Here is a 15,226-nt window from a genome sequence, read left to right on the forward strand (position 1 = left end):
CTACATTTTCATATTTATGGCGATGGCAGTTGGGGGATGGTAGCTTCTAATCTCCCACTCAAGGACTAAATATTGCAGTGGGCTTGTATTCAACATTAATTTTGCCAAATGTTGCTCCTTCCTTAGTCATTCTCCAGTGACTAAGCAAAGTCCTAATGCCCTGAATTTCACGTATCCACCTCTAAGATATACTCTCCCCCGCAGTCACATTTCGTTTTCAAGAATCTTAAGAATGTTTCACGTGTCGTTCATTTCCAGGAGAGTTGGGATTGAGCTCACTCTAAACCCATCCTGGCACAGACCCCTTCTTGTTTGCTCCGGAGAGGAAAGGGACATGGATACGTAGGGAAGTAACTAGAGACAAAAAGGACAGCAGAGAGAAGAGCTGAAAGCAAAGAAATGACACAGACCTCCCACATACACACTTTCAAAACTTTATTTATATAAAAATCCATTTGTTTTTAAAAGCATTAACAAGAGAGAGAAAAAGAAAAAAATATGGAGCAGAAGATATGCTCCTTAGTAGTGTTCGGTGGGAAGGTGGGATTTTTGGTTCTCTGGAATTGAATGTTTAGTGTTTCTATAAACAACAAAAAGGGGGGTGGGGGTTAAAAGTCCCCAAAAGCCCATGTCTGTTCTATTGCCCACGCCCCCACCGAGAAAAAGAGCACCAGGGAGAAGAGAAGAGGAGGATGAGAGAAATTAAGAGTGGACTCCGATCTGGATGGGGCAGTTAACCCTGTGCAGTGTGCTCTTGAGGTCACAGAGAGCAAAGGGCTCCGGCTCGCCAGAAGTGGTGGATGAGTGGGACCATATGGGAGGGGGAAAAGGGCAAATAGGAATTGTAATGCAGAGGGAATGGGGAGGGGGCTGTGCACATTTCTCCTACCCCTAGCCTCAATATATAAGGGAAGGGGGAAAGAGAAGGATAGAGATTTCCAGTTGATTGAACTTTTAGATTATGGATGAGAAGGCAAATAAGGAAAAAACCTTTTAAAAAATTAAAAATCAACCCACATAGCAGCTGATTCCTCTAGCCCAATCTGCTAGTACGCACTGCACTGCAGTGGGGAGAGTGTGCTGGGGCACTATAGTGGAGAAGACAACTTGCTCTAATCCCTTCAGAGAGGATGGGAAATGCTGGGCAACCGAGAAAGAAGAGTCCCCCCTCACTCCTCGCACCAGTCTCACTGTAAGGTTCGTCAGCATGGGATTATTATTGCAAAAGCCCAACCTTACAGCAGCTGCACAAAAGCTTGCTGTGGCTGAAGTAAGAGGCTATACCGATCCCCGATAGAGAGGCTCAAGTTCTCTAGGTCACCTCTCTCCTTTCTGCTGTTGAGGGCCAATAATGGGTAGGAGAGCCAACAAAATACAATTCGTAAAATCATGAAAAATGAGACTGCAGAGGCAAAGAAAGGCACATGGAAGGGAAGGAGGAGATGCACCCCAGGCCAAAGGCACAAAGAAGAGGCAAAGCCAGGGGTAATCTCCACCTTATCAGGGGCAAGGGGCAAGAAGTTATGTACATCAAGTCCTTTAGTTGGCCAACCCCAGGGAGGAAGCAGGAGAGGAAACAGGGCTATAAGACTGGGATTGGGAGAAATAGGGCAAGGAGGGGAAGCCAGCTTTGAAGCTTCCTGCCAGTTTCAGACTAATTGCTTCCTGTACATTCCAACTAGCTCCTCCTAGAGGTTCCTCTTCTCTCCAAAGTCATCGTTCTGCTCCCCCTTTCCCAAAACTTCTTGGCACATTCTCCTTCTTCAAAAGCCTCCTGCAAATGGCCAGGCTAGGTCAGCAGACATCACAGGATGGGAGAAGAGGGTTACTCATGGCCTCTGTAAGGGGCAGCCCAGGGTTGGCATGAGGCTTGAAGAAGAGACGGAGTCTGTTGATCTGTTATGGTCCCTGCCTCGGAGAGGAGGATAGAAAGGTTTCTTAATCTCAGTCCTTGGGCCCTCACTTGCTCAAGGGCCTTTGCCAGGTAGAACACGCTGATGTAGCCGGCCTGCTTTGCTTCAAAAATAGCCAAAAAAAAATTGGCTCCCCTTCTCCAAAAAAAATTAAACTCCCTTCTCCACCAGGGAAAAGGGGAAAAAAAAAAAAAAAGAAAAAGAATCCCAATCACCAGTTTATCAGGTTGCTGGACACTACATATATCCGCTGCTTCCAACGACTTCCAGTAAGGGTTTCCACTCTTCCCTTCCTCCCGCCACAAGAGGTCAAGAGTTCCGGGGAGAGCTGGCAAAAAGAGCTAGTCTGCAGCAGGTTCTCCAGAGAGGAGCGATTGAGGCATCCTATGTAAATCACTGCGTTAGGCTCTTTGAGAGAAACTGGTGGGAATTTGGAGTGAGGGGTCAATTACACGGCACTGGAGGAAACTGGGAGCTGACGAAGAGAAGGCAGCCCCTTAGGGCTATGAGGACAGGAGGCAGCCTGGCAGTTGGCACAACAGTCCAGCGAAGAAAGAGAAAAATCATCATCAGTCCATTTCACCACCAAAAAAATAAAAGTACATATATTATAAGCTCAGACGGAGCGGCGATAGTGGCGCTAAATCTTCTGCTGTAGGGAAAAAAGAGAGACTGTGTTAAGAGTTAAGATTATGAGAACTTCAACAACAAAAAATGGGCAGCTGAGCAAATCTGGAGGCAGGAAAAGAGCACGTAATGGAGAATCAGATCACCAGGTGTATATCCCAGCCTCTTAAGAAGTCTTAAGAAGGAACAATCAGAGAAGCAGAACCCGTGAGCCCCAGGTGGCCGAGACTAGCGTCTCCAGCCTGATCAGGTGAGCGTGATTGGCAAGCTGCTGGCATGAAGGGCCTCGTTCCTCAAGGATAATCTTGGGGGTGGCTGGAAGACATACCATGGGGGAGTAAGAAACTTGGACCCCCGCATCATCCATAACCAACTCATCCAATTCTTCGTCCAAAGACTCCTGCCCCTCGCCCTGCTGTGAACACATGCATTGTGTTAGCAGAAGGAAATAGGAGTGTCATGAGTGCGCCAGACCTAGAGGACCTCCCAACGTCTACAAAGAAAGACATTCACAACAAGGCAGCCATGGGGAGAGAGGTCAGTCTGAGAGCCGAGCAGTCTGCAGTAGCCTTATCAGCATCAGTAACAGGAGCACAGCCTTCCTCCCCCATCTGTCTCGTCAGTCATCTCAGGATGAGTCAAAGCCCCTACTTTTCCAGGAAAAAACCCTACCAAAAAACAATGTTGTCTTTCATTATGTCCTTTCCACCCCCAGTTTCACAGAGCATGCAGGCTTCGAAATAGACTTTGTCTTAGAAGTTAACAGTAGACGAAGGGAATTTACCATCAGGGGTGCTCCCTTTAAAGGCTCCATATCCCCTAGGTCCCCGGATCGATCCAGTGTTCTGTTGTGGTCCCCTCTCTCATTCAGCGTGGAATAGTTGTTATCTGCAGGGGAGACGGGGGTGGGGGAGGGGAAGAACCCATAGAAATATAATATCCATTTCTAGTACACAATAAATATCGAAGAGTTAAATGTAAATTAGGCATGCAGTAGTGAAAGTTTGACATTTGATTTAAAAAATCGAAGTTGGGAAAAAAAGGTGGGGGAGGGGAGAAAGATTCTGGTAGGAAGTTAAACAAAATAAGGCAGAAATTAATTTCCTACCCAATAATTTTGCGTTTGATCCCATGTTGCTCATTTGAATTTCTTCCCGATCAGGTTTTTTATCTATATGGAGTCAGAAAAATATGCAGGTCAATATTAACTCCTCAAAATCCTTACCCATTCCAAAAATTATCTTCTAATCCGTCTTACCGCCTTCTTCCTTGCCATTCAGTGTGAGCTTATAAAAAAATTTGTTTAAATCATTTCCTGTTGTGCATCTTTAAAGTTTGGCTTAAGAAAAGATGGCTGAATTTGCCAATCTGCTTCAGCATCCAATTCCTTGTGATTACATTGTTGTCGTTAAAGTGTATGAGGAAAATATGGCCTCACACATAAATACTAAAAAAGGAGAAGGGATTTTAATAGCCTCTTTAGATAACCCTGGCTCAGAACTATGCAGCTCTTCCCAATGTGGACACACACTTCATTATAGAATGAAAATCACACCTGCTATGTTATTGTAGAAAAACCTCAGAGTATCAGAAAGTCATCCAGTTCCAGTGTCAGGTTAAGAGGTTTCCCAAAATGATCATTTTAAGTTGAAAGCTCAATTTTATCATAAACAACCAATGTTGTTCACTAGTTTCCTCAGAGAGACGAGGTGTTTTTGAGAAAATGTTTGCCCAATAGCCCATGTCTGAATTACCCTAGTTCATTTGTCTGCCAGTCATTTTTAAAGTAAAGATGGTATTCCATTAAAAAATGGCTAGTCCAACCAGCAACTCAAACAATGGCCTGAGTGTGTCCCTAAAAGGCAGCTTATTTGTAGGCAGCATAAACATTTCATGAGCACTTCCTAATTTGTCAGAATATTTTTTAAAAATACGCATTAAAGGTTGGAGAATTAAGATGAGCAATTTTTACAGTTTCATCAAATACTTTCTTCTTTTTAAGGAATTTGGCTTCTTTCATTTTAAAAACTGAGGGTGCAGAAATGAAGACGACTACAATGACTAGCTTAGTTTGGTGTCTTGGCCTACATGTATGCCTTCAACACTTCTGCACCACCGGGTAACCTTCCACAGACTTGGCGTCCTCAGACCATACTGTCTTACAACCACTGATCTAGGCAAAAGCCACATGTATTAAAAGAATACAGAATAATATACACTTAACTGAAAGACACTTTACAAAAATAGGATTCTTATTTTTTCGGATGGGTGGAGTAGGGGTGGTGATGGTGTCTTCAATGTTTCCAAAAGGCTACAACCCAAGAGAACTACTTACAACTATATTTTTCTGAGTATTTGTATTGTCTAATGTTTAAACAGTAAACCATTTACTGTACTAACTGGTATACTTAAGGGGGGGAGGGTGTGGCCAAGACTATGATTTACTTTGAGTCATTTTAAGTTCACCAGCAAGACAGGATTAATAACCTACACTGTGTAGATGACACAGACAATCTTACTTGCTAAAAGCGAACAGAACTTAAAGCACTTGCAGATGAAGAGCAAAGACTACCTGACCGTTTCCTATGCGAGCGAGCACTCGGGCCTGCCAGTGTCTATGTCACAGCTCCCTGGATCAAGTCCTATCAAGTATGCCCCTCCCAAGAAAGACTCCCTCACCCAGAAAAAACATCCCATTTTGAGAGGGGCATGGGCAGCCCTAAGAAACAGTGTGCTCTCAGGACACCGTACCTGATTTTTGGTTCCGGTCAATGAGGGGAAGAGTGCTGTCGTCATAGGAATGGCTGCTCTGGCTCCGAGAAGCACTGTTGAGATTCACCTGGAGGAAAACGCAGCGGCTGAATCCATCCTCATCTTAGTCCCTAATGGGCACAAGCTTCAGGTTCTTCTTCCCAATTTAACTTTTACCGAAAGGCAACTCATTAAAGGTTGTGGGCTGATATTAGTGTTCGTGACCAGGTGGTACCAAGGCACCAAACACTTCCGCTGCCAGAAGACAACGTCTCAGAGAGGGATAAGCTCCCTCAAAGGGCTCTGGTACATCTAGGGAAAACTAAAAAGGCGTGCCCACCTTCACCACCCACCTCATCATCTCTACCCTAAGCATTTCGAGATCTGAAATGTATGGACAGCAAAAGAACTGGAAGCGCCACCCTTTTCCAGAAGTTAGCCAAATGACTTCACCAGTACTGAAAGGCATGGGACAGACGTCATCTCAGTGCAGTAAAAAAGCAGAAAAGAAAAACAAGCAAACAAGACATATTGCCCTGGGATCAGGAATATGAAAAGGCAAAAGATTTAGTCTTTCAGCTTTTAACACAGGGAATCCAAAATATATAAACCCCCAGGACCAAGAAGGGGAGCAGCAAAACTAGCAGGGGAAAAGCAGGGGAGGAAGTCAGGGGGAACTGATCACAATAATCGACATATGCCCCACCACCCCAGGGGTATGGACAGCAGAAACTCAAACGAAAGGAGACAGCCGTCGGTGTAAGACATGGGAAAAAAGAAAAAAAAAGAAGATGAAGAATTGATAAATTATCAAGGGGGGCATGGGGGAGGGAAGGGGGAGGGAAGGTGGAGGAAGGAGGGGGAAAAGGGAGGGAGGGGAAAAAATGAGGTGCTGATACCAAGGGCTCACGTAGAAAGAAAATGTTCTGAAAAAGATGATGACATCATACGTAGAGATGTGTCTGACATAACGTATGTATGTATGGATTGTAATAAGAGCTGTAAGAGCTCCCAATAAAATAAACAAAATTTTTAAAAAGATTTCGTCTTTTACCTGGAAGTCTGTTTTCTTCCACCCTTCCTTTTCCAGTGGTTTCCGTAGTTCTTTATATGCCCAGATGGTCTGCAGCACGAGGGCTGCTGCTCTAACCTCTTTTTCTGAGCGGGTCCTTTCGAGAGAGTAAAGCCAGATGGAATTTTTATATAAAACCAAGAGAGAAGTTCAGTATTGCACACCCTAACATAGCTCAACACAAAGATATAAATGTCAGAATGGGTCAGATCAAGTTCTCTCCAAATGCGGTCTTTTGTCTAAAACAGTGGCACAAAAACTGTTAGATGAAAGATAATTCATTACTGATTTGTAGATCACCACGACGACAGAAGATAGAGCAATACTTGTTGCTTTACATATACGTACATAAAGGGGGGGGGGACGAAGACTTGGAAAGCAAAAGGAACCCTTTCATACTCTTATTCTACCCCTCTCTCTCACATAATTCTTCCAGCTGTAATGTTAAGTTGTGAGCTCACCCTGATTTGTTGATCAACACCAGCTTCTCAATACCCTGTGTCTCCCGTAGCTTCTTGGCAGCTTCCAAGTTCTCAACAATCACTTCATTGATGGTGTTCAAAATAGAGACCACGGTATCTTCCGAGAAATTCCGGGAAGCGCTCTGCTGCCCTCCTGGCAGATTGTTTACCAAGTTAGGAATAGCATGTTTACCTAGAGTAGGAAGACGGAGAAAACACGTGCAGGGAGACGCAGCTGAGCCAGATTTTCAGACAGGTTTATGAAATTACACTGACTGTGTGAAAAAGCACATCATCGAGTAGACACCACTCCATTGGAATCAACATCTCATCTGATCTGATCTAAAGGGCCAAAGACCTGGAAAGCCGTGGATTTAGCCTTCTATGGTTTCTCCTCTTTTCTTATTCAGAATGAACTACGCATGTGTATGGTGAGTATCAAATACGCTACACTACGCGTTCAGACCCTCAACTGAAAACTGTGAATTGGTTCATTAGAGCAAAAGAAGGGGCATTGTGTATTAAACACCCACATACACAAAGGTGGGCTCTGCAACTATGTCACCTCTAGGCAAATTAACTTCCCTGCCCCTCAATGTCCCTGTTTTAAAAAAAGGGAGGGGGCTATGTAAGGTCTGAAATGAGAACAGAGTGTGCTTAACAGTGCTTCATAAAGTGCCAAGCCAAACCCACGGCCATCAAGTCAATTACAACTCACAACAATCTGATATCAGGTTGTCAAGACGTATGTCTTCCCAGGAGCACGGTGTCTCATCTTCTTCCGCGAGCCGAGTGGGCTTGACGCTGGCAGTCAGCAGTCTAGCACCTAACCCACAGCACGCCACAGGCACGCTCTTAATCAGCACTAGCAGTTGAACTAGAGCGGTTTTGAGTCGAACTATGGCAACCCCACGTGTCAAAGGAGACAGCTGCTCTCCGTACGGTCCCCAGAGGGTGGCTTTTCTTTTTTTTTAATTTTTTTTCAGTGGGTGGCTTTTCACAAACACACCATGACTTCCTTCTAAGGTGCCTCTGGGTAAATTCAAACCACCAACCTTCCTTCCAGTTAGGGGCTAAAGGTGTGAAGCATTTGTACTAAACAGGGACTACATTTAGTAATCAACTGCTATTATTAATCTATTTTGGAAGAGTCACTCCAAGAACCATTAGCCCACTCCAGTCATTGGTTTCATTAAGTCCCTACCGGCTGCATGGGATGTTAAGCATGTAGTGCAGTGGTTCTCAACCTTCCTCATGCGTGTGACCCCAGTTCCTCATGCGTGTAACTAACCCCCAACCATAATATTTTCGTTGCTACTTAATCACTGTAATTTTGCTACTGTTATGAATCGGGTGACCCCTGTGAGAGGGTTACTCGACACACACCCCCCAGGGTCACGACCCACGAGTTGAGAACCACTGCTGTAGTGGTTAGTAGCCACTCAACTCCTTACCAATTAATTCTTTGTTTCGAGCATCCACAGCCAGATTTCTCAGTGCTCCAGATGCAGCTTTCACTACCCGCTCATGTTCACTGGTCAGTAGATCGGCTATGGCAGAAAGAGCCTTCTCTTGACGCAGAGCAGAGCGGATGTATCGACCATACTAGAAGTAGCACAAGGAAAGAGGTGAAACAGATTACAAATGGCAGCAACCTAAGTTCTCCCACCTCCAAATCCAGTCTCTGAAAGGTACTCACTGTCCAGCGTCCAGCACACAAGTTCTGGATAGCTCCAGCAGAGGCTTCGAGAATGGCAGGAGTCTTGCTCTCCTTCAGGAGTGAGATGTATATCCGAACCACCTCTGGCTGAAACAAGAGCTCATAGCCTACGCAAGAAAGGACAAGAAGGCAGAGGATGCTAATTAGCACTGACAAAGCAGCTTCTGGGTAGTTGCAGAGCAGACTAGTACTCTGGGTGTATGGTCCAACTCGATTAACTCAACTCATTGCCGTCGACTCAATTTCTACTCACAGTGAACTGATAGGACAGAACAGCATGTAATTGCCCCTATCAATTTTCAAGACTGTGAATCTTTATCAGAGCAGAAAGCCTCATCTTCCTCCCACCAAGCGGCTGGTAGATTTGAGTTGCTGACCTTGCAGTTAAACCAACTCATAACCCACCATGCCACCAATATTCTTTCTTTCCATACCATTAGGCTTCCTAAAACTCTCCACTCAACAGCAAACTCGGTCGGCTTCAATGCCTTAAGAATGAGTAATTCATGGTAAAGTAACAAAATAGATATTAAGTCAGTATACAGAACATGATTCTTTCCTCCCTTGCCTCTCCTTCTCTCCCAGTTTGGTTTAGCTTGGCTTGATCATAGGCACTTGGAGGATTCAATTAGCTCATGTGTACCAATCAGTGCTAAAGAGTCCTCATCTCAAATGAATAGATAAGATTTCAGTGGCTTAGGGTACCCTAAATTCCTAGTCTACACTACCATTACGACCTTACCTTTATCGTGTTATCAGGTAACCTGAGAAGTCGCCCGTACAAACTTACAAATGCTAAGTTACTGCAATCATTTCTTGTAAGTCATAATAATATTTCTTAACACTTACACCGCTATTTCACATTACTAAGCGGAGAGAACAAGCAACCGTGAACAAATGGGCCACAATCTGTTCTTAGGCCACCAAACACTGTACCCATGATCGACGCTTAGGAAACCCATGGGGACCAGAAATAAACGAGAACTTACCTCGGGCAGGACTACTTCTTTTAGGGAAGTCCACAGTATCATTTGCTGGATCCTCTGTAGGCTTTTTCCCTTTAGAAATTAAAAAGAAGTAGGGGAGGGACAGAAAGTTCACGAGAAGTAAGATTCTGGCCTGGAATATTCTTCATTCAGAATCTCTGAATCAGAGAGGTATCGAAGGGGCAAAGTCAAGCCAGTGCTCCCAGCTCATCTCCACAGGGGGCTGAGAGCAACAAGGCAGCAGGCTAACCACCGCTGCGGCCACTGTCCTCAGTCTTGACCACAAGGACTGCTGCCCACACATAGCATGCCGTGGGCTCGCTAGCTCAGAAGGGCCTTCCTCTAGGGAACGCTCCTGCATGCATCACAGGGCGGGGTTAGGCAAGGACACACTAGGGAAGGCAAAACCAAAGCATGCAAATTAGAATTAGACAAGCGCCTTAAAAGACACCACTCACCTCTGGAGAACCACTCATCTTCCAGCGCGTCACCAAGGTGGAAAGCAGAGGAGAGATTGAAGGAAGGAAAATGCAGGAGAGAGACGTCAACAGGATCACGGGCAAAGAGGAAAGCACAGAGGGAAGTGGAAGAACATAGGAAACACAAAGGAGGAACGGGGGAAGAAGGCCCCAGATTAGTTGATTCTTGTCTTCCACTGACCCAATCACTGACACTGACACCACACCGCCACCACCTCAAATCAAGCACATGACACAGGGAAGCAGCGGCAGAGCAACCAAAAGACATCCTTGACCAGGCAGACAGCCTGGCAAGTATTTTGCACCTGAAGCTAAGAGTTCCTTGCTTTCCCCTCCCCACATTAAGGAGCACGACTCACCTTTGCCCTTCTTGGCCCCAAAGCAGCTGGCAGCATGTGGCCCAGTATTGTTGGCAATGGTTGGGGGTGCCTCCTGGTAACGCTCAGCCTGCGGGATCTCCCGGTGAACTTGGTATGATAAGTTACGAAGAAGGCAAACACAGTTCTCCACCAGCTAGGGGGCACAAGACAGAAGGCGCACTGAGAGAAGAGAATGTCTCCAGTCAAGCCCTCTCAGTACAGGTTTCCATGACGCATAGTTCAAAATACTGATCCTCAAAAGCCCGGGTCAAAGCTCACTCTCACGATGACTCTTCTTTACCCTGAGGTTTTTCAAAATCCTTGCAGCCTCCCTAAGAATCAACTCTCAACTTTTTGGCTTCTGCCACTGTTTGTTGTGTGACCCAAAGTTGAATAAAGACATCGTGACTTTTTCCAACTTAGAAAAATATACAACCTTATAAACACAGCTCAAATCAGATTCACTGCCGTCCAGTCGGTGCTGACTCGCAGCAGCCCTACAGGACGGGATGCTGCTGCCCTTTTCAGTTCCCGAGACTGCGACTTTAGCGGAGCAGAACGCCTCGTCTTTCTCCCTCAGCGCGGCTGGTGGTTCAAAGTGCTTGCTGACTTAGCCGCCCAGTGTGTACCTGCTTCCCCACCAAGGCTCCTAAGAGCACAGGTAAGCAGCTTTAAAATATATTAAGTGAAAGAACTTCGAAAGAAAATTGCTCTTTTAAGTCCCAACTAGTAGAGGCATCTAACAGTTTTTGAAAATCTGAGTTGACAGGTCTACATTCCAGGTGCCACATGATTGCTACACACGAAATTCACTCAGCCACGAACATACCTTGCTGTCTGAATCCTTCTGCCCAATCTCAGCCTGCACAATGAAAATGAGGGCATCAACTAAACCATCACATTCCCGAAGTTTCCTGCGAGCTTCACTCCTCTCTGAGCTGACATTCCTGAGGGGTAAGAGAGATGCCAAAAAGTAACACAAATTCAGAAATCTTCCTTTAAATTACCCTCAACATCTACAATTTACTTTTCTACTCACTATAGCAAAGCGCAAGTGCACCTACACAGGGCTGGTGCAGGTGACAGAGGGAAGTAAAGAGAGTCCCCCCTCAGGGCATCTATAACCCATGGACGCAGTCGCACAGAGAAGAGTAAATGAAGTATTTCAATAGCAGTGATTAAAGGCAATTAATTCAAGGGGGCTTCAAAAAGCTCCTTTTTTAAAACAATAATCTTTTAATTCCACTGTTGCAGAAAACTTTTTTGAAATCCCCTAGTACGCCCTGTAAAGAAGTATAAATGAAGAGCGGACAAGCACGTAGTATCCCAAAGAGGGAAAGAATGTATTGGAGCATGTCTGTCTTGCACACTGTCTCTGAAAGATTATGGATCAAACTGACCACAGCAAATCAAAAGAAGAGATGGAAACCCGGGGGGGGGGGGGGGGGGTGTTTGCACACAGGTGAGTTTTAGGCATTATAGAGAGGAGGAGGAACGCTTCACCCACCCCCTCAGGGGTCTGGACCTCTTTCACTGCCTTTACTGACGTGAAATGCAAGCAGGAGTGAAGGCTGAATGACAGGCTAGAGAAAAAAAATTTTTTTAATTATTGAATCAAAAATGTATTCTTCATCCTCTCAAAGCCCTCTTGTTACCTAAGGCAGCCAGCTGTGTTGGTGAGCACCGACTCCCACTCGATGTGACGAGGCTTACGATCCTCACTGGGTTCTCGCTCCCAGCCAGAATGTGGAATGATCACTTCATCTGTCAAGGCATGCAGCGCATGGTCCACAATCTCCATTTTGATTGAGTCATGGGATGAGAGATTCCACAGGGTTCCTGGCAAAGATAAGAGGTCGGAGAGTTCACCAGCATGCCAGAGAGCCATGCAAAGAATGCCAGAAAGAACCGCCTTACCCTTATTCTACAGGATTCGAACTTTTGCCACCAGGAGCAAGAAATATATTGGATATCATGGCTCAGTGCAAACATTAATTAAATTTCATAAAACAATATTTACTAAATAAACAATGCTTCCTGACCATTCTATACTACAGTGTTTCACAACCTCAAGTCAGTACAGGTTGGGTTGGCCAGTTATTTTTTTCGTGGCACAGTGGATTCCATGTTGGGCTACCTGCTAGGTCAGCAGTTCGAAACCACCAGCCACTGCTTGGGAGCATGATGAGGGTCTCTACTCCCATAGAGGTTTCCAGCTTCGGAAAACCACAGGGGCAATGCTAACTCGGTCCTATAGGCTTGCTCGGAGTAGGGATCAACTTCATGGCAGCAAGCAATGTGAGTACAGCAGTGTGGGTTAAGAATTGGGTTGTTAACCACAACGTTGGTGACTTCAACTCACCGGCTACTCCTGAGGAGAAAGACGTGGAGATTTGCTCCTGAAAGGACATCGTCTCAGAAACCCTATGGAGCTGTTCTCTCTGTGCCAGCATTACTAGGCATTGGAATCGACTCCATGGCGGCGGACTCTGGTCCTGTGCCATATGCAGCAATACCCTCTAGTCGTTAGAGGCCAGCAGCACTCATGGACAGTCAAATGTCTCCAGACATTGCAAATGTCCCCTGGGGTACAAAACTGCTGCTCCTGACCCTGCGCTCCTTATGGAGAACCACTGGCCAGCACTACTTCCTTTGAGGTTGTTTTTTTTCCTCTTAGAATGTTGGCTGTGATCCACAAATGAGTCATAACATACCATGTGGCAAACCACTGTTCTAAAGTAAGGACAGCAAGCTCAAATGTCTAATGTGTCAGGCAGGTAGATGTCAGAACAAAGGCAATGTTAGGAGGCATCCTCCTATGTGGCAGTCGTTGGTTAGTGATAAGAGGATGTGTCGGGGACCACTGTAAACTGAAGAGCGCAAGTCCCCAGAAGTTCCTATGAGGGTCAGAGTAGAACCGCTCCATAGGGTTTCTGAGAGGACGTCCTGACAGGAGATCACCACGTCTTTTTCCTCAGGAGTAGCCGGTGAGTTGAAATCACCAACCTTGTGGTTAGCAACCAAATCCTTAACCCACACTGCCGTACTCACATTGCTCGTTGCCAGGAAGTTGATCCCTACTCCGGGAAAGCCTATAGGACCGAGTAGAATTGCCCCTGCCCTAGAGGAAAACGGAGAAGCCAGAAAACTTGGATTTTAAACACTCACAACCAATTCTAAAAAATTCTTAAACCTTGTGTGAGCTCGACAAATCTGTCAGATGTGTTTTTCCCAAGGGCCACCGCCGTTCCCAAGCTCTGATTGAAAGTCAAAGAGCAGGAAACCTCTCTGTGGGTCACAGCACCCCCAACCTAGCAGTTTCCCTCCGGTCTGGAACTCACCAGTAATGACTTCAGTAAGGTCCATATCACGAGCCTTTCGGAGCAATCGCACCAGGGCAGGAACACCATCACAGTTTTTTATGGCGATCTTGTTGTCTTGGTCCCGTCCAAAAGAGATATTCTTGAGTGCTCCACAGGCTCCCAGGTGCACTTCTTTTTTGGGATGGTCTAACAACCCCACCAGCACTGGGATGCCCTTGAGCTTCCGCACATCGGTCTTCACCTTGTCATTACGGTAGCACAGGTGCTGCAGGTAGGCAGCTGCATTGGACTTGACAGCATCCAGGCGGAAACCCAACATGGCGATCACCTCCGGCAGCTCTGGCTGCCTCCAACTGGAAGGGGGGGCCCCTCCCTTGCGCAGGCTATCCAGGCTTGCCAAACTTCCGCGTTCATGCTGGGCCAAAGGAGCCCAATAGTACTGGTCTGGTGGCACCTCCTCGCCAATCATGTCTTCATAACTCCTGCAAGATTTGAGAACAAAAATAAAACAGCTGTTCTTGCTTCCCAGTAAGCATTCCCTGCACCCCTGTCTTTGAGGTAGACGTAGCCCCAGCTCCATTACACGGATCTGGTCTCCCTTTCACATGAGGGATGAGGCAGAAATAATGAAGGTCATTATTTTAAAGGCATGTGCATTTAGACTCAAGCCCTCATTCTTTTTCCATGGCAAATATCTGTTAGGAAAGGTACAAGCATTCAGAGGTTAATCAGAAAGAAGAGGCAAAGCCCGACTAGTCATACTTGAATGATACCTGCCAGCTATCGCCTTCTCTGGACGGAGATTCGAATTAATCTTCAGACAGCAGAGTTAACCAAAGTAACCAACTCAAAGTCTCAGAAGGAAGCACACAAAGCCTGAGAACTACAAGCCCTTAGCTAAACAGGAAATGAGGCATCGACACCAGGAAACAGCTGGAGGAGTAAGACCCTTAAGCACACTTGCTATTCAGGCTTCTCTCCACCCTAAATTTGGAAATTGTACACAGGCTGTAAGTGAAAACAGTAATGGGCTTCTTGCTACATCCTCTGCGGGCCCGGCTGTGAGGCCAGCACATTCATCTTTATCGCCCACCCGTCACCACCACTACTCGGTGGGCACAACGTCCATCCTCCAAAGTCCAAAGGCGCTCTTCCTCCAAGTCTGTCCAAATGAAGGGGGCTGACCAGGATCACACTTGCTCAACCCAAGTAACAGAAACACACACAAAGCAACTGAAGGTAAAAGAGTCAAACTGAATGAGCCCCAATAAAATGATTTTTTTAAAAAAGAGTCAAACTGGAGACTAACTCCCTCCTGTTTCAGTACAACCAACCACCACTAGAGGGGAGCCCATCACACTATTATTTATTCATAGCCACTAGGAAGGAAGAAACCCATTATGTGTGAGCTCACCTCACTTGCTCCCCGCTCGCTTGCTCGGGGCTCCCACAGGAGAAAGGGGAATCTATTGTATGGAACTCCCCAAATAAGCCGATTGTTTGCTTCACAAAACCACTCCCACTGCCACCAAAGC

General features: G+C 45.9%; 1 protein-coding gene across 8 annotated transcripts in view; it reads right to left on the bottom strand.

Annotated features, from left to right (window-relative positions):
- Positions 1 to 418: 418 nt before the first annotated feature.
- The window catches only part of CTNND1 (catenin delta 1), a 45,519-nt gene continuing 30,711 nt past the window's right edge, over positions 419 to 15,226 (bottom strand). For 6 of the 8 annotated variants that reach the window (XM_075545679.1, XM_075545675.1, XM_075545676.1 and 3 more), the window contains 14 exons: positions 13,710 to 14,173; positions 12,024 to 12,207; positions 11,198 to 11,315; positions 10,369 to 10,522; positions 9,989 to 10,006; positions 9,534 to 9,602; positions 8,524 to 8,651; positions 8,279 to 8,429; positions 6,825 to 7,017; positions 6,346 to 6,460; positions 5,292 to 5,379; positions 3,649 to 3,711; positions 3,325 to 3,428; positions 419 to 2,565 (listed from right to left, as the gene is read on the bottom strand). In XM_075545679.1, coding sequence (XP_075401794.1) covers positions 2,554 to 2,565; positions 3,325 to 3,428; positions 3,649 to 3,711; positions 5,292 to 5,379; positions 6,346 to 6,460; positions 6,825 to 7,017; positions 8,279 to 8,429; positions 8,524 to 8,651; positions 9,534 to 9,602; positions 9,989 to 10,006; positions 10,369 to 10,522; positions 11,198 to 11,315; positions 12,024 to 12,207; positions 13,710 to 14,173 — 1,861 coding nt within the window. In that variant the 3' untranslated portion in view covers positions 419 to 2,553. The remainder of the gene's footprint in view (positions 2,566 to 3,324; positions 3,429 to 3,648; positions 3,712 to 5,291; positions 5,380 to 6,345; positions 6,461 to 6,824; positions 7,018 to 8,278; positions 8,430 to 8,523; positions 8,652 to 9,533; positions 9,603 to 9,988; positions 10,007 to 10,368; positions 10,523 to 11,197; positions 11,316 to 12,023; positions 12,208 to 13,709; positions 14,174 to 15,226) is intronic. The other 2 variants (XM_075545680.1, XM_075545681.1) reach the window with 2 other exon arrangements.

This window comes from Tenrec ecaudatus, chromosome 4 (assembly GCF_050624435.1).
Source record: "Tenrec ecaudatus isolate mTenEca1 chromosome 4, mTenEca1.hap1, whole genome shotgun sequence".
Taxonomy (NCBI): Eukaryota; Metazoa; Chordata; class Mammalia; order Afrosoricida; family Tenrecidae; genus Tenrec; species Tenrec ecaudatus.